Genomic DNA, 18,702 nt, shown 5'->3' on the forward strand with positions numbered 1-18,702 from the left:
ATGGCTCTCTGTCTCGCTTGAAACAGTTCTCGTCTTCTTCTTCTTCTTCTTTCGAAGGCGAGATCTCCGCGGATCTCATCTATGGATCAGTTCTTTTCCAAAGCTTTAACACGCTATGCCCTGGCTGGCAGGTTTTACCATACGAATCGATTGAAAAAGGCTACGCTGTACGCGAAAATTAGTCCTCTGGGCGATCCTAGCGTCAGTGTGGAGCCGGAGCTGGACGGCTGGGTTAAGGAGGGAAAGAAGGTCCGAATCGCTGAGCTTCAGAGAATCATTCATGACCTTCGCAAGCGTAAACGCTTCACACAAGCTCTTGAGGTTTGAGTTTTTCTTTCTTGAAATGTGGTATATTTTGGTTTGAGCTGTAGGATGTGTAGGAAGAAGTGAACTGTGAAAAAAGATGCATACAGTGAGAACTAAGTGTCTTTTGGATGAGCCACCCTTTCAAAATGTGAATAGCTCAATCGCTAACTTCAAATCCTCAGGATTATGGAGAATGAGGTTATATTGACAGATATAGCTTGGGGAAATGGAAGGTACGCGGGTTTTCTATGCTAAAAAGTCAGAAAATACTTCTTTAGATTCTTTGATTCAATGAATTTGTTTGAGTAACTTCATTAGTTCACATAATATGGACCTTCAGCCATGGAGTTATGTTGTTTCTCCCTTATTTAATCTGGAGTATGATTTTACTTGTTAGGAATCTAAATCTGTGGATAATGATAGAATGACTATAGCATCATATGAGCTAGAAATGTGTGGATTTCAACAATTTATTGGGGGTGTTCTTTATAATTGATGATGGATGTAAATGCAGGTGTCCGAATGGATGAAGAAAACCGGTGTCTGCATATTTTCGCCAAGCGAACATGCGGTGCAATTGGACCTGATCGGCCGAGTTCGTGGATATCTTTCAGCCGAAAGCTATTTCAATCAGTTGAAGGAGCAAGACCAGACTGATAAGACATATGGTGCTCTCCTCAATTGCTACGTTCGGCAGCGGCAAGTTGAAAAATCCCTTTCCCATTTGCAAAAAATGAAAGAGATGGGCTTTGCAACTTCAGAGCTCACTTTCAATGACATGATGTGCTTGTATACAAATGTTGGTCAGCATGACAAGGTCCCTGAGGTACTAGCAGAAATGAAGGAGAAAAATATTTCTCCAGACAACTTCAGTTACAGAATCTGCATCAATTCGTATGGTGCGAGACGGGATCTTGAGGGGATGGAGAATGTATTAAAGGAGATGGAATCTCAACCTCATATAGTCATGGATTGGAACACTTATGCAGTAGTAGCTAACTTCTTTATAAAAGCGGATCTTACTGAGAAGGCGGTTGATGCCTTGAGAAAAGCAGAAGAGAGACTGAAGAGTAAAGATAGAATTGGCCATAACCATCTAATCTCGCTATACGCAACGTTGGGAAACAAGGAGAAGGTGTTGAGATTGTGGAATCTGGATAAAACTGATGCTACGAGATTCATCAATAGAGACTACATCACAATGCTTGAATCTCTGGTGAGACTGGGTGAACTTGAGGAAGCTGAAAAAGTGCTGAAAGAGTGGGAATCATCTGGGAATTGCTATGATTTTCGAGTTCCTAACACTGTCATTGTTGGGTATATTGACAAGGGAATGTGTGAGAGAGCCGAAGCCCTGCTCGAAGACTTGATGGAGAAGGGAAAGACAACCACACCAAACAGTTGGGGTGCTGTGGCTGTTCAATATATGGACAGGGGTGAGACTGAAAAATCTGTAGAGTGCATGAAGGCCGCCCTTACTCTAAATATGGATAAAGGATGGAAACCTAATCTTCGTGTGATCACAGGCATATTGAATTGGCTTGGCGAAAACGCCAGCATTGAAGAAGTAGAAGCTTTTGTAGGCTCATTGAGGTCTGTGATTCCAGTGAACAGAGAGATGTATCATGCCTTGATGAAGGCTCATATAAGAGGTGGTAAAGAAGTACATGAGCTGTTAAATCAAATGAAGTCTGATAAATTAGATGAAGATGAAGAAACAAAGAAAATTCTTGGCACTGGGCAAGAAACAACTGAAGAAGGTAAGAACAATTGCTGATTGTTTTCTTATTGAATCTTATTGTTGTTGTTGTCGATCTGAACACCTGTTGCTTGGGTTTCAATAATGCAAAATCTTGTTTATCATCATGTTCTTCACATGAAAGGAGTAAAAGTAGCTGATGTTCACTTCCAATTTACTGATTGTATTTGGTGGTTTAATGAAGTGTTGGTGATTTGAGGGAAATGTGTTACATGCATAGATGATTTGGAATTTCGTGAACAGGGAAGAAAGAAGTTAAAATAGTGAATTCAATTAAGAGTCTTTTTCTGGTATGTAGCTCCACGTGCTAGGAGCGCATCACCGGGGCGAAAACAAAGATAGGACCATCATCATGACCCTTTTCTTTCTTTTGTTTGTGTCCCGACTTTAGTTAAAAAAAAAAAGGCGTGTGTGTTTTTTAAGGCTTATCTATGCTCTAAGGCATCCAATTCCTCTTCTTTCTTTTTCTTTTCTGCAGATCTCATATCGAGAGCAGCTTCTTCTTGTTCAGGGAAGTAAGATAAGTGAATGGAAATAAGAATTACTCTCGAGTATCAACATTAGGTTGATCGTGTCTGATTCAATGAATTGTACAAATTTGGTGTGGAAGTGTGCACGAAAACTGAAACTTCTACGAAAAGCTTGAATTTGTTTGTTACCATCTAGATCAAAGAACCTAGAACTTGAAGCAGCTACATGTTTCCTGTATTGTTTTAGTTCAGCTTGTCATCAATATTTACATATATGAGATATGATTCATTTGAGTTCAAACTAGATGGTGTACTCAGCTTGACATAGCTCACCACCTGAAATTGATATCTACTTTATAAAAGCAACTGTACAACCATAATTCATAGGACTCTCCTGATCATACTTCGCTACACGCGGATGTTTCCTCAAGGTCTCGAGTACATGTTCCTTGACAGCCCCTGTGCCCATTCCATGTATGATGAAAAGAACCGAATTCGGTCCTCTCGAAGCGATGGCCATATCAAGATGGTAAGAAGCTTCTTCTATTCGCATGCCCCGTAAGTCAACCGTGTTCTTTGAAGTCTGCACAACGGCGCCATAAGACTCTCCATCTGAAGTACTGACCAATTCTCTGCTCCGTCGACCCTAAATTGTCGACAATGATGGTTAGATTTGCATCATTGTGTATGCATCACAGGACAAATAGTATTAGATTCACAAAAGATGGAGTCTAGAGAATGATTGAATAGAAGAGAAGATACCTGTTTCTTAGAGTATGAAGGAGACTTAGCAGCAGCAGCAGCAGCAGCTGCCTTTTCACTATTTGGAAGAGCTTTGACGCTTCTTTTCTTCACTCGGGCCTTGATTTTACCATACTGAACAAGGATTGTTTCCTCATCATCAGACGTTTCAACAACAGTAGCTAACTTGTTCCCAAGACCAGTTACAAACACCTGCTCGCCCAACTGGGGTGTATAAGAACTTTTATTTGCAACAACGGGGCGGGAATTGTCGGTTGGACGACAAGCTTCACAAATTGAAGCGATTTTGGATTCTCCCTCCCTGATCAATGAATTGAATTGATCAGCCCCAACAATTTTCAGTTTCTCTTCAAACTCTTGTACAACAGTGTTTATCTTGGACTTTATTGCCTCAGTTTCTTGTCGAGCTCTTTTGGTTTCAAGAGCAATAAGAGCTCTCTCACGCTTATCAAGATCTTCTGCCTCATCCCGAATCTGCATCAATGATTAAAGAGAGAGATGAGCAACACCATAATGCGTTGGAATGCCATCGGTTCTGCATTCTTTTTATTGAGAAATAGTAAATCAATAGCATGAAATCTTTTCAACTTTCTCCAACGGTATACAAGGCATGGCATAATGCAATTGGCAAGCCACCCGAATTGTTAGATCCCATATTGGTTGGAGAGAGGAATGAAACATTCCTCAAAGGGTGTGGAAAGCTCTAGTAGACATGTTTTAAAACCTTGAGAGGAAGTCCAAGAGATAAAGCCCAAAGAGGCCACTATATGCTAACAGTAGGTTTGGGCTATTACATATAGTATCAGAGTCGGACGCTAGGTCTCAAAGGGGGTGGATTGTTAGATCCCACATTAGTTGGAGAGGGGAACACAGCATTCCTTATAAGAGTGTGGAAACATCTCGCTACCACATTAGTTGGAGAGGGGAACACAGCATTCCTTATAAGAGTGTGGAAACATCTCGCTAGTAAAAAACAATATCGAGAAAGTCCAAAGAAAACAATATCTGCTAGTATTGGGCTTAGGTTGTTACATCACGATAATGATGATCATCATGGTCAGCCCAATGAATGATGCACCAATTATTAGGTCAGAACTTTACCTTGATCACAGGGCTGATACAACCAAGCAAAAGCCCAATTGACCACATGAAACAAGGTAATACTTAACAACATAAGGCGATAAGATACATAAAAGCTGCACACAAGATATGAATCAATTTGCCTCGTTATAAAGGCAGCAGATAAATGGAAGCCAGCACATTCACAAATTTCTAAAGCTTTACCTCGTTATGAAGTGCTGAAATTTCTGCATGAAGTAAAGCAGCTTCCCTTCTTTGAGCTTCCAACTTATCTCTTTCCTCCATTAGTGATTTAAAGAGCAAACCTCTACGTTCATCCTGTCTTTCTGGTGTAAGACTCACCATCCATTTCTTTGCACCTTCTATTATGGCGGGATCAAATCCAATTGATTGAGCAATACTCAAAGCATTCGACTCTCCAGTACTACCCCAAAGGATCTTGTAGGTAGGTTTTAAAGTTACGAGTGAAAATTCCACAGCAGCGTTCTCGAACGAAGAATCACTATCTTTTATGCGAGTCAAATCCGCATAATGAGTAGTCACAATAGCTAGATGAACACATTTCTTGAGATAATGCAAAATGCTGGTAGAGAGAGCCACACCTTCTGAAGGATCAGTTCCACTGCCAATTTCATCAATAAGGACTAGGGATTCATCCGAGGATACTTCTAATATTTTACAGATCCGCGAGATGTGCCCGCTAAAAGTCGAGAGATTTTGTTCTAGAGACTTCAATCAAGAAAACAATGTTAAAACTTATACTTAACTCAAAAAGCTGATAATCTATAAGATTACAACAAGAAGACTAGAGAATTCTACCTGGTGATCTCCAATGTCAGCCAGAACAAGATCAAACCATGGAAGTTTTGGGAGGTTCTTGGCAGGCAAGTACATGCCAGCCTTAGCCATAAGAGATGCTAGGCCAAGAGTCTTAATGGATGCAGTTTTACCTCCTGTATTAGGCCCTGAAATCACAACCACTCTAGTTTGACGCTTAATTTTAATGTCTATTGGCACTGGAAAATCAGTGACGCTTCCTGAAAAACCTTCACTATCGATTGCATTATCTCTCTTGTCAAATTGACCTACATTTGCAGAGGAAGATAAAACATTATCTGATGAACTTTTAAGAGAGTAGTTGAGCAGCAATGGGTTCTGAATAGCATCAATATCTACTGATAATGTATTGTCATTTATACTAGAATTTAAGCCTTCATACCCCTTGGATGAGAAACATGGACAAACCCCACTCATCCATCGACCATAAGCAGCCCTGGCCAAAGCAAGATCAAGTTCAAGAATTCTATCCAACAGATATCTTATATGATTCTCTGACTCTGAGATTTCATTTGTAAGCATACTCAAAATGGCTATTTCCTCAGCCTTCTCCGAATTTGATAGCCTAACATCCATGTTGTTCAAATCCACTGCCTCCTTGGGTTCTATAAAGTATGTCGCACCAGAACTACTGGCGCTCAAGACAATGCCGCCTGGTACTAAATTCTTGTGAGTAGCCCTAACAGCAACACACATTCTAGCTCGGCGCTTTGTTATCAGAGGCCTATCAATCCCACCAGCCTGATATATCTTAGAGGATACTGACTTTAAAAGAGAATCTAACTCTTCCATATTCCTCTTCTTCTCCAAACGAATCAGCTCCAAGTCCTCACTAGCTCTATCAAGAACAATTGAGTAATTGCAATCGATGCAAAACTCAATTTTCCTCTCCAATTCCACCAGGAAATTGCAATTCTGAAGTATTTCAAGCAAGGGCATGAACCTAATCAATATAATTAGACAGAATAAATCGTATTAACTTCTAACCACAAGATGATCTGAATACTTCTTCTCCTCATGGGTCCAAGATCATTTTTCTATGTAAATAAGTATCATATAGTAGTTTTTCTTCAACCAGAAATAGCTCTATACAGAAGTTTATCGAATCCCTAGACGAATGCCAATTAAATAGAAACAAACGATGAAGAACAAATTTCACGAGAACATTACCTATCTGAAGAATTGCCATCGCCAGCCAAAGCCTGCAGTTTCTCGAACAACTCCCTAGCAGATTTCAGAGACCGTCGCACTGAACACAGTTCAGCAATGGTAAGCAATTTACCAGAAGTCGCCGAATTCAAAATTTCAGAGACATCTTCGATTCCTGAAAAATCCAACTGTCGAGAAATCACAACAGCTTCAGCAGCAGTCGTCTGATCCAGAAGCTTCTGGCTCTCCTCTCTCGTCCGGCCGAAGCGTATGTTAGCGTTGTGAGCTGCGTCAAATCCCATGGAAGTCGACGTAAAAATGGAGAGTTGCTTACAGATAGAACTCCATTCTAGAACCCTGAGGGTTTCGTTCTGGAGGGCCTGTGAAGTAGAGATTCGAACGGACACGGATTCATGAGTGGCGGAGAGTGAGAAGGCGGGCCTGAGAACTCTGGCAAAGATTGTCGGAGTTTTTCTAATGGAGATGAAGCTGTAGCTGATCTCCATGGGAAGGAGAAGAAAGTGGAAGGATTAAGTGGGCGAGTGAAAATCGGATTTTAAAGAAGACAGCTTATCCACTTCAATCGTTGAGCTCTCTCCATTGGCGTTGGTTTCAACAGCTTTCAATCTAGACTTCTTTTTTTTTTTTTTTTAATAAATTTTTTTGCCTTTTCATTTATTCAGTACTAAAAAAATCTCATACCACCTTCATCGTCAAGTAGTAGATATTATCCTCTTTAGATTTTTCTTTCGAGCTTTCGTTCAAAGTTTTTTGCTTTCGGGCTTCCCCTCAAGGAAAATGGAGAGCAAATATTATCTTCTTTGGACTTTTCCTTTCAAACTTTCATTCAAGTTTTTTTTCCCTTCCGGGCTTTCCTTCAAGTGCTAGGGAGAGGTTTCCCCGTAAGAAATGCTTCGTTCCCCTCTCCAATCAATGTGGGATCTTACAATCCACCCCATTGGGGGCCTGACATCCTCGCTGGCACACTGCTCGGCTTTTTTCCCTTTTGGGCTTCCCCTCAAGTACTAGGGAGAGGTTTCCACGTAAGAAATGTTTCGTTCTCCTTTCCAATCAGGATCTCACAATCCACCCCATTGGAGACCCGACATCCTCACTAGCACACTACCTAATTTCTAACTCTTATACCATTTGTAAAAATCCAAGTTCACCGCTAGAGATATTGTCCTCTTTGGGCTTTCTTTCCACATTTCTCCTCAAAATTTTAAAACCCAGGGAGAAGTTTCCACACCCTTATGTAATTTTAAAACCCAGGGAGAAGTTTCCACACCCTTATGTTTCGTTCCCCTCTCTAACCAAAGTGAGATATCGCAATGTTAGCATAGAAATTTTTGTTCCAAAATTCTAAGTTAAGGAAGTTGATCCACACGATTACATACAAATAAATATCAATTCACATTAGAAAATAGAGAGAGCGATGTGTTCAAGGTTAACGCTTCTTTAATGTAAACATTTTAAGATAGATTCTCATCTCGACCATTCAATTCTAGTCCTCGAAAAAAAGGAAGATCGTAGTTTCTCATTATTTATTAGCTAAGAGCATAATGGTCATAACCGAAGTAGTAAACGAGATAAACTTCAAGACTAGCATAAAGGTGACATTATTTGTCTTGCTAAGCAAGCAAGAAAGAAAGGGATCCTTGCAAAGTAGGCACTAAAAACCATGGCCTATAGGAGTACCATACATCATCAGTTGGATCAAATTTGGTCAAGTAACCGATCTCCCAACAAAGAGTGCAGTTCCAACATCCTACAGCTGATCTTATTATATAAATGAAGAAGTCTTGCAAAGATGAGTACCCTTCTTCATGCTCTATAACAAACTACTTTTAGAAAATCTGGACTTTTATTCTTTACATTATAAGCGTTCGAAAAGTACTAATGGAGCCATAGCATAGAGCATGAAGATTAATGTGCAAGGATTGGAGTACCACAGGCAGCGGGAGCGTGCTTGTCTTCATAGACGAGTTGTCCCCTTACGAAAGTGGCCAAAACTTTTCCAGACAGTTTCATTCCCATATAGGCTGAAATGCTCTATGTTGAAAGAATGACAAAAAGTGACACTAAGTTAGCATAACTTCATAACAAGCAAACTCGAACTTTTTTGCAATCGAAAACGCATGATAAATGCTGGCCTATATGGTAGAGAAAGGAGAATTTTGTTTCATACAGAACTTTCATCTAAAAGATTCTGTCCGTGGAGTATGTGCAGTTTATATTTGATGTATCTGAATCTATGGAGTTAAAATGCTGGAAATATGATTCAGACGGGAGAATTGGAACTTGAAACAATCAAAGATGGATATATGAAATAGAAGACCAGACATACGGGATGTTTAATGTGTATAGGAAACTTGTCATCGACGTCAAATTCCTCATCTGGTGCCCATGCAACAATATCCGCATGCTTTCCAATAGCAATAGCTCCCTGTAAGATGAAAACAATATTTTCTCATCTTCGGAACAATTTCATTGATGAATGAAATAAAACGGAGTGTGACAATCAACACCTAAAGGTGTACTACAAAATAGTCCAATCAGAAATTAAAGAAGATAAACTGTAAGTAGAAAATGAATGCATAGCATGAAACTACGGATAAAGAATCCTAAAAAATCTTCCATTTCTTTCACTCCAACGAAACCATATGGCTGTTTAGTGCAAACCATAAAACCTTGTTCACTCCATGGAAAGGATGTCCCATAAATTTGGAGGCAGTGTCAAAGAGTAACCAAATGCAGGAAGGATTACGTTCCAATAACAAGTAGCAAAGGAGCAATGCCCAAAAAGAATTAAAAAAAGGAAAATATAATATTTGACTTGAAGGGGCAATTGAACTTGCTATAATGTTTGTATTTGTACATGTATATGCAATCCTCCTACCACTCATGAAAACAGAACAAGTTATTTAGGCTATTTATTGTGATACAACTCACTATAGATTCATAATGCAACAAGCTCGCGAAGAAGACAATGAAATTATCCCAATCTACTCAGCCAAAAAGTCGGAATGTAAAAATTGATACTAGAAGTTGTAAAAATATTGTGACCTTTAAGTCTAGGCCAGCAAGCTTGGCAGGCCGCTCACTCCACCACAAAGCAAGTTGCTCTATTGCTACTCCACGTTTCTTTGCATGTGACCACGTTGCAGAAAGATCAAACTGCAAATTCTCGAGAAGAATTGATGTTAATATTGGTTACTTGATTGACAGTTAAATTTATTGTCTATGCATCTATCAAAGCACTACCACAAGGAATTCAAGTCTTTCCTTCAGTTTGTATCATATGGGACCAACCCCATTTCTGTAGATATTCCACACGGAGCCAAATTATATAATTCGCCTACAATTTCAAATATCTCTCAAAGGAGGTGAAGATATCTTAAATGGCAAGTAGTTATTAAGGGCATGGATATAAAAATGTGTGACAACCTAACTATCCAAATCCGAATAGAAAGACTGTTTGTCAAAATCAGCTAAAAGCTTATTTTTAATCGAATTCAAGTATAATCTTCAAGTGTGCGAAGCAGATGGTAGGGGAAGAATCAATAATAAATATCGATTCTCAACCTGCAAAGATGATATGCCGCCCCAAGCCTTCAAGAAGTCCCCAGAATCAAGTAGCTTTAGTTCTGGCAAAGTTGGGGAATGATCAGAACTTAACATGTCAATATGTCCTTCCTGTAATGTTAAAATGAAACAGGTGCAACTTTAGAGAAGAATTAATGGGAATCTATAGCAAGCAAGATCTATGGAAACACCGACCATTAGAGCTTCCCATAGTTTTTCTTTGTTGGCTTTATCACGAATTGGTGGAGCACACTTGAAACGAGTATCTCCATCTTTTATATCTTCCTCTGAGAAAGCTAGATAGTGGGTGCATGTCTCAACAGATACACTATCACCGTGCCTTTTTGCTTCCTGTGAAAAGAAGTGAAAATAACATTCTTCGTGCTTTTCCTTTTCCAGCTACTCAAGACAGGTAGACTAGCTATTGAACGCAGTAGCATAGTACAAAATATATCGAATCCAATTGAACTACATTTGGATTCCCAGCGTCACAGGGAAGACCACCAGACAACAATAACGAAAAGCATTGCAAAATGGACAAACCAAAATTTCCTTCCAGAGTGACAACGTATGGGTATGTTGAATGGCTTAATAAAATGTTATGTGCCCAATAGAGGTTGGGGACATGCATGCATTTGTAATAGGGACATGCATGCATTTGTAATAATAAAAAGTACCTTAATAAGGTCCAAGGTAGAGCCTGAATCAGACAAGTGAGCAACGTGAAGATGAGCTCCTTCTGCCGGGCCACCAGGCCTTGTATTCTTTGTCACCGTTAAAAGCTCTCTAACAGCTGCCTCTTCCCTATTTAATGATACAAGAGAAAAATGGTAGCAAGAAATAGAGTTTACACAAATCAAAATGAAAAAAAAAATGCAAAGGAAACATATATCCGATCTTGAGCCNGTTATCAACCTACAGATAGGGAAGACTCATGGGTTTGGAATCTAGACAATGGAGACTCTTATGGTCAGCAATCTCTCAGTGGAAGCATCATCAAACTATCCTGACTTGTACAAAGGAAGGATTTCTATCCGGAAAAAAAAATATCAGGTTCCTCCTTTTGAACTCAGCCACACTTGCCTAAACACCCTAGACCGGTTACAAAAAAATGTCCCTAGATGGCTCTATCTTCTCTATGCTACAATCAGTGTACGACAAATAGTGAGCTCCAGAAACATATCCTCATCCATTGCCTTTTGGCTTGGAAGATTTGATCCAATTTCCTCACGGCCTTTTGTTAAAATTGACTGTCCCTTTTGAGGTGCAAAATGGTAGTCTCTAATTTTAATTTATCATCCATTCAAGCTTGAGAAGAAGACTATTTGGCTACTGATCAATAGATCTTTCATATGAGTTGTTGGAATGAAAACAATGCAAGAACATTCAGTCGAAGTTATAGACATCATTTTTGTTTTTTGTTTTTTTTTTTTTTTTGGCTTTATACTGGAGCAAACATGTCCCTCCTTCATATCCAATTTATGTTTTTTTATAACTTCATTAGGATGGGATTTTGTCCCTTTTAAAAAAAAATCATACCATCAATGAAATTGTTTCCTATCCAAAAAAAATATATATATTTGCAAAGATTCTTTTAAAAATAGCAAAGAATATTGGAAAATGTTGCATTTTGAAGTCTCCCTTTAAAGCACTTTCTCAAAAGCATGTTGTAACTACAATTCTTTTGTAATTGATGCAACTAAGAGGAATATATCTATTATTCCATCAGCTTTGTCAGGGTTGAATTCTTTTCATCACTAATTATAACCTTCGTTTAAAAGGGAATTTAAGTTTAATATTAATAAAAGAAAAGGGAGTTACTGTTTTATGGACACATAACTAAGGAATTAGAACTAACAATGTAAAATGCAAATACATCTACATGTTTTAGTGAATTTGATACATGTCAATAATAATGTTCCAAGTCCCCACTCCCACATGTTGTACTAAATGGGGAAAAGATGGAAAATAGATAATTAAATTCTTAGATTATATCAAACTGAAAACCATGGAAGAATTTGAGAAGTCTTGATATCTTACCATGAAGGTGGTCTGGTGGCAAGATATGTTAAGTAAGAACGAGGGTCATCTTGCATATCTTCAAGTTGCGTCGAGCTTGGCGAACTTGGTTGAACCTCTGAATGTACAAGCAAAGGCCTTTTGTATTTTGCCAGCACTGACAATCCCTCCTAATAGGCATAGATTTCCATCATACGGTAGTGTTACTTTAGCAGACAAAAATAGAAGTATTAATTCATTCTTGCTGATAAAACAGCTGATATGAACTTTGCAACTTAAATCAACACAAACCTTGATATGAGTAATATTTGTCATAGGAAAATCATTGATCCCAGAAGGACACATAAACGACTACAAAACAATACCAGAAAAAAATGTTATGGGGAAGAAAATTGTCAAAGTAATATTGATTTTCTGCGAACATCAAGCTAGTTATATAAGACGGCTGAATATCATAAAAGTGGTCTGAGGGTATCCTTGACAAAAAGGACCGTCTATCGAAGGAAACCCCTCACTAGGAAAACACTTTATTGCTACATGAGGAATTTTCCCGATGAGAAAATTTGGGATAACTCAGAGTAGCAAGACATTTATCACTCTCCACCAGTTCGACATTACCATTTTACTAAATAAACGGATAAAAAATCTTTTCACCCACCACATAGTAGTAAATATGAAAACTATAGATTAACAAGATCTAGAATAGAAGTGCCCCACTTTGAATTAACACAAGGAGTTGCCACTCATGTGCATTCCATTAGGCTAAGATGTAAGCACCAAATTATATACAGAGAAATTATCAAGAAGTACCTTTAGGCCAAGAGCGCCTGCACTTAGGAGACGTTCCAGAGCAGTTGCATTGAAAGCATTCTCAGGAACCAGACCTCCCCAGAAGCCTTCAATTAATAGAATGAAATTAGTTATCGGACTAGAAAAAATTGAGTTAGAAAAGTAAAGTTTTGAGTATACCAACGTCAACATAAATTCTTCCTTCAGCAGCCTTAATCTGTTAATGGAGTAAGAACGTTAGTAGAAAGTAGAAAGGCATTAAATTAAGCAGAAAGCGAACATGAACAAATTTATAAATGTTTATGCTGTGTGAGAAAAGATGATTTGATCAATGACTTTACAATGATCATTGAAATATTTCCAGAAAACCATTCAAAAATAAACCTTGAGTTTTAGTGTTTCTTCAGACACAGTAGATGGAAAATTGTTTAAAGGCATGTCAACTAGCGTAGTTACGCCACCTGTACGAAGATATCAATATCAGTTCCTCAGGTTGTCCATCTGGACTAAAGTACAGTTCTTATCAAAAAATTATAATAATGATAAAAAAAAAAATAAAAACTACGAAAAGTTACTGCACTAGAATATTCTCAATTTAACAGAAACAGGTCTACATGGTTAGAAACCATAAACATTGAGTTGAAACTTAAAAAAGATGTACGTTCTGTTGGTAGATAATGAAGTCAGTCATGGTACATCCATTCCTAATTTCCCAAATATGAAGGCAAATGAAGAAATGACAAGGGACAAAATACCAGCAGCTGCAGCTTTTGTTCCGGAAGGAAACCCTTCCCACTCAGATCGTCCAGGATCATCAAGATGAACATGGCTGCCAAGAAAGAACTCAATAGCATTATTGATAAGGTTCCCTCTAAAGACTTGGATCACGTCCACTGGAGAAAATCCCCATCAAATAAAGCGAACTAAGTCAAGGAGATGTATAGACCTAATGTTATTCTAGGAAGCAGTTCCAGTCAAGTGGTCATCAGATTTCAAATTCACGTCAATTTAAAGCTAAAATAATTCACGATAGTATGACCATCATAGAAACTAAAGTTGCCAACTACACATACGGAATCTAACTTCCTAGCACAAATTCTATCGAATCAATTTATCTCCTGGGAAAATACATAATGGACTAATTACTACCAATAACATTTATATTCAACAATAAGAGAAGGCAGAGGACCAAAATGATTTTTTAAGTCTTACATGTCAACCAAGCCAGGGAATACAACGGCATCTGAGTAATCAACTACATGTGCACCCATAATCTTCCCATGCCTTTCTTCTTCCTTAACAATGGATACAATCTTCCCTTCATTTATCTCAACTGCCCAATTAAGCATTTGATAAAGAAATTCGATAAGATAATCAAGAAAAGCAAGATACAAAGCCACGAATGAACTGATGATGAAACACCTTTTGATTAGTTACTAATGAGTTGATTTGTCAAAGAGGAATTATATACTTAAATGTAATATAGTGTAAACAAGATGGTCAATGTGAGGGTGCTCAAAGTAGACCAAAGCCATGTCTATGAGAGTCAAACATAACCTGAACGGACTCAGTAAGATAATGCTTTTCTTTGTGAACCTATGCATTAAGTAGTGTACTGACCAGCACCAGAAATGACTCCTTGTGGCGTAACAATGCGCTTGCTTGTTATCCAATAGTGCTTATAAGGAAGCAGACTGCATTTATTCTGAGAAGGTTGAAACCAAAATGCAAATTCTATCACATAACAGACAAAATTATCATCCAGTGATTTTGATTGCAGCATAGAGTTAACAACTTTCATACAATTGATGTACATGCCCCGAACACATCTCATTCATCTTATTATGAATTGTTTCAATTATGAATTGTCAGTTGATACCATGGAAATTGCCAGTATACTTCGAACTTAAGTTGCTAGGTTAGAACTCAATTAATACATTATTCTCAAAATGACAAAAACTCGATGATTGAAATTAAACTCCAATACCAGATCCCTAACGAAATTCCTTCTGGTTTAGAAATTTCAAGAAATAAAAAGAAAAATAATCACACTGGAACCAATCTTCAAAACTTATGAAACCGAGTTCTTCGATTTCCGTCTACCTGCCTTAGCAAAGATCACCGGATGGTAGACGATACACAAAGTGGAAGATAACAAATGAGACACAAAAGAACAATACAGGAAAATAAGGATTAGAAGTCGTTGAAACTTACTTCGGATGGATGCTGTAAGTAGAAAACTACGAAAATGGAAGCGATCACAGTTAGTAGAGGTAACAACTTCCACTGCAGCAAATTCATCGTTCTTATCTCCCTCGCTCGTACTCAATAATGCGATTGGAATCAATGTTCATCTAGTAGTTCGGAATTTGAATTATCTCACCGGCGCCGGCTTCACACCTGGGAATTCACCTCATCGGCTCACCATTAATGGAAACTGAACCAGTCGCTATCGCTAATCTCAAGATAATGTCGAATCATCAGAGCATAATGAAAAAGCTAAATTAACAAATACTTTTTTCAAACGGTGACGTCCTTCAACTCGAAATTAAAAAATTAATTTTTTTTTTATGGATATGTTTTAAATAAATTATTAATTATTTCTATCTAAAATTAAATATATATTTTTTTACTTTTATGAAATTTCTACAAATTTATAAATATTTTTTTACATAAAATACGAAGTTATATATATTATTTAGTCATAATAAAATTATTTAATTTATTGTTTTTTTTTTTTGCGACTCTTTAATCTCTTAATTAATAATATATATGAAATTAAATATATGCGCCCATTTTTGTTAATTTTTCATATAATTTTCCAATTTCCCATTTATTTGTTTTAATACAAACAATAATTCTAAACTTATAATCTTTAATGACTTAATTAATCAATTCAAAATGGAACTAATTGTTATTTAATCTACACAATATATTTAATATTTAGGGATGGTAAAAATTAATTGAGAATTAAATAAAAAAAATTATTTTTTGAATTTATTTAAGGATTTAAATATTTTATTTTAAGGAACATAAAAATCACAAAATAATTAATAAATTCATTATCTCGTTTTTTTTTTTTAATTATAGAAAAATAAACGTCGAGTCGTCATCTCTCTATGTGCTAAAGCTAAAACAATTCGGTGGGTCACACTCTTAAGGGAATCTCGGGATGGACTGAAATCATCCGCCCTTTTCATTCACATCATTGTTTTATCATTAAATCTAATTTAGGTAGTCAGTACGTGACACAGCTAATCACTTCCTTTCGCTTATGTGGGAACCTACCCCGAACATGGAGGGGATTCCTCACGGACAATGGGAAGGGAGTAGGAAACATTTTTTTTTTTCATTAGATACATGAAAATTTCACGAGAATAAGAAATGAAATAGGTGGCGGAGATGGAGACAATAAATGTTTTTCGATCCCTGCCTCACTCGTGGACATCTATAACTACCAATGCTCCGTCCCACCTTGTCGGTGGGAATCTCTAACTATCAGTGCTCGGTCTCGGACTCCATCGATACAAACTTTTATGGTTTTTACTAGGATCGAGAGGCGACAGAGTTGAGAATTAAAATTTAAAATATTTAATAAGTATATATAATATGACGCCCACAGAAAGTGAAATATATATAAAAAATGAAAATCTTTTTAATTAAAAAAATTAAAAGGAAAATTAAAGGGTTCCATTGATGGGCATTCCCCACCACGGCCTGCAAAGAACGAAGCGTCCTTCTCTGATTATTCATTTTCATTTCTATATTTGGGTGTTCTTCGAATCCAGGCCATAGCTAAATCTGCTACGAGCTTTGTGTATAAGTTACCATTTGTTTCTCCTGCTCAATCCACGACCGATTTGAATTTTGGGAGCCCCCAGGAGAGGCAGAGTCCCGCCGGAGCATCTTCTGGGAGGGCGAGCAGCAAGCAGAGACAATGCCACGAGGTGAAGAGACAGATGAGGGTGTAATGGCCACTGACTTCTTCTGGTCATACACCGACGAGCCTCACGCTTCGAGGAGACGTCAAATTCTTTCTCAGTACCCTCAGATCCGGGAGCTCTTCGGTCCTGACCCCTGGGCTTTCTTTAAGGTTTGGTTTCTTGTTTCTGATTTTTGCTGTTTTGTTTGTTCGTGATTCTCAGAATGTAGGGAGTTTTGGTTTTTTGATTTCTTGTTTAGATCTGAATTGAGATATTGCTGGTCGATTCACATGTCATTGGCTGAATCTGATCTGTGTTCGTTTGTTTTTTCTCTTTCATTTTGAACCTTACATCTGCCACATAGCTGAATTTGTCATTGTTTTTGTTTTCCCAACCTCATTACTCGAAAATCTACATTTAAGTTTCTGAACACTTGTTTTTGTAGGAATCTGTCCACTTCGCTGCGTCTAAAATTTCATCATTCTGATTGCTTAGGATCATCTTTTTTTTGTTCGATTCCTGCATTCGATCTTTCCTTTTTGCCATCTACTGTTTATTTTCCGTGGGAGAATTAGCACTTCACCTTTTTTTACCACGAATTGGAAAAGTTTTGTGATCTTAGCAGACGTTTAATTGCTTGATTCGTGTAGTCTGCAATTTAGGCTTTGAACCATTGATGAAATCTGAAAGAAAGATCATTGAAGTTGAATTTTTAGACTAATGCTTTCTGTATTCGTCAAGAAAAGCAGATTGGTTGTGATTATTTAACCAAGTTCATCATCATTTTGATTCATCTGAAGAATGAGAAATTGGATGAACAACCATTTATGCTACGAACTCACAAGTGACCTTGTAGTTTTAAAGTTGAATGTGATCATTGGAGTTTGGAAAGCCAATCATTAACTTGTTCTTGCAGATTGCTGTGGTTGTTCTGCTTCAGTTATGGACTGCTACGACCCTTCACAGTGCAGACTGGTTAAAGATATTGGCAGTAGCTTACTTCTTTGGCTCTTTTCTCAATCACAACCTGTTTTTGGCCATTCACGAGCTCAGTCACAACCTTGCCTTCTCAACCCCTGATCATAACCGGTGGCTTGGGATTTTTGCTAATCTTCCTATTGGAGTGCCCATGTCCATCACATTTCAAAAGTATCACCTCGAGCACCATCGCTTCCAAGGAGTGGATGGTATGGATATGGATGTTCCGAGCACGACCGAAGCTCGTTTGGTGACTAATATTGTTTCGAAAGCCATATGGGTTGTCTTCCAACTCTTCTTTTATGCTCTCCGGCCATTGTTTCTCAAACCAAAGCCCCCAGGCCACTGGGAGTTCATCAACTTCATTATTCAGATAGGTCTTGATTTCACCATGGTTTACTTTTGGAGCTGGAAGACTTTTGCTTATCTGATTCTCTCCACGTTCGTTGGTGGCGGGATGCATCCGATGGCTGGTCACTTCATTTCCGAACATTACGTCTTCAATCCGAAACAGGAGACATACTCTTACTACGGTCCGCTTAATCTTCTTACATGGAGTGTTGGCTACCACAATGAACACCATGATTTCCCCAGGATTCCAGGAAGCAAGCTTTACAAGGTGAAGGAGATTGCACCAGAATTCTACAATGAACTAGATTCATATAAATCATGGAGCCAGGTGATATACATGTACATTATGGACAGAACAGTGGGGCCATTTAGTAGGATGAAGAGAATGGCGAAGAAATCTGAGTAGTTGATCCGATCCTTCTCTCCCTTTTAGAATCTTTTTCCATCTGTTTTGATGGACCATTCTCTCTTGAGCTGGTTTTGCCATTGTTTTGATTATGTTCTTGGAGAGTTTATATTCATTCTCTTTAAGTTGTATAGTAGCCAGGCATGTTCCTTGTTCACTGTACTGTACTCAATTTTCAGGGCTTTTTGAGGGACCGTTTGTAAAAGGAGCCGAGCGTTAGCCAAACTAGATTCTCATAGCTTTGGTATTTTGGCAATTTACCATTCTTACTTTGTCTACATATTTTCA

At 37.9% G+C, this 18,702-nt stretch overlaps 4 protein-coding genes across 6 annotated transcripts; 2 read left to right on the forward strand and 2 right to left on the reverse strand.

Moving 5' to 3' along the window:
- The first annotated feature begins 2 nt into the window (after nucleotides 1–2).
- LOC111802487 (pentatricopeptide repeat-containing protein At4g21705, mitochondrial) lies at nucleotides 3–2,836 on the forward strand. 3 transcript variants are annotated; one of them, XM_023686878.1, is made up of 4 exons: nucleotides 230–321; nucleotides 489–539; nucleotides 821–2,066; nucleotides 2,544–2,836. In XM_023686878.1, the coding sequence occupies exons 3-4, from the start codon at nucleotides 833–835 to the stop codon at nucleotides 2,582–2,584; spliced, it is 1,275 nt and encodes a 424-aa protein (XP_023542646.1). In that variant the 5' UTR covers nucleotides 230–321; nucleotides 489–539; nucleotides 821–832; the 3' UTR covers nucleotides 2,585–2,836. The 3 variants fall into 3 exon arrangements, with proteins under 3 accessions (XP_023542644.1, XP_023542645.1, XP_023542646.1); XM_023686876.1 differs by lacking the exon at nucleotides 489–539 and having other exon boundaries at nucleotides 3–321; XM_023686877.1 differs by having other exon boundaries at nucleotides 218–539.
- On the reverse strand, nucleotides 2,695–6,869 carry LOC111802442 (endonuclease MutS2). Its single transcript, XM_023686809.1, has 5 exons — nucleotides 6,385–6,869; nucleotides 5,197–6,157; nucleotides 4,582–5,106; nucleotides 3,298–3,771; nucleotides 2,695–3,181 (listed from the first exon to the last, which is right to left on the reverse strand). Exons 1-5 carry the CDS (start codon nucleotides 6,867–6,869, stop codon nucleotides 2,885–2,887), a joined length of 2,742 nt encoding a protein of 913 aa, XP_023542577.1. The 3' UTR covers nucleotides 2,695–2,884.
- Nucleotides 6,870–7,955: 1,086 nt separating this feature from the next.
- LOC111802492 (allantoinase) lies at nucleotides 7,956–15,252 on the reverse strand. The gene is made up of 15 exons (XM_023686882.1): nucleotides 14,971–15,252; nucleotides 14,377–14,461; nucleotides 13,969–14,089; nucleotides 13,512–13,585; nucleotides 13,141–13,217; nucleotides 12,937–12,973; nucleotides 12,778–12,863; nucleotides 12,259–12,318; nucleotides 11,989–12,137; nucleotides 10,626–10,752; nucleotides 10,144–10,299; nucleotides 9,949–10,059; nucleotides 9,430–9,540; nucleotides 8,711–8,809; nucleotides 7,956–8,415 (listed from the first exon to the last, which is right to left on the reverse strand). Exons 1-15 carry the CDS (start codon nucleotides 15,055–15,057, stop codon nucleotides 8,290–8,292), a joined length of 1,506 nt encoding a protein of 501 aa, XP_023542650.1. The 5' UTR covers nucleotides 15,058–15,252; the 3' UTR covers nucleotides 7,956–8,289.
- A 1,184-nt stretch (nucleotides 15,253–16,436) lies between these two features.
- On the forward strand, nucleotides 16,437–18,702 carry LOC111802540 (sphingolipid delta(4)-desaturase DES1-like). The gene is made up of 2 exons (XM_023686947.1): nucleotides 16,437–16,849; nucleotides 17,596–18,702. The coding sequence occupies exons 1-2, from the start codon at nucleotides 16,694–16,696 to the stop codon at nucleotides 18,412–18,414; spliced, it is 975 nt and encodes a 324-aa protein (XP_023542715.1). The 5' UTR covers nucleotides 16,437–16,693; the 3' UTR covers nucleotides 18,415–18,702.

This window comes from Cucurbita pepo, chromosome LG09 (assembly GCF_002806865.2).
Source record: "Cucurbita pepo subsp. pepo cultivar mu-cu-16 chromosome LG09, ASM280686v2, whole genome shotgun sequence".
Classification (NCBI taxonomy): domain Eukaryota; kingdom Viridiplantae; phylum Streptophyta; class Magnoliopsida; order Cucurbitales; family Cucurbitaceae; genus Cucurbita; species Cucurbita pepo.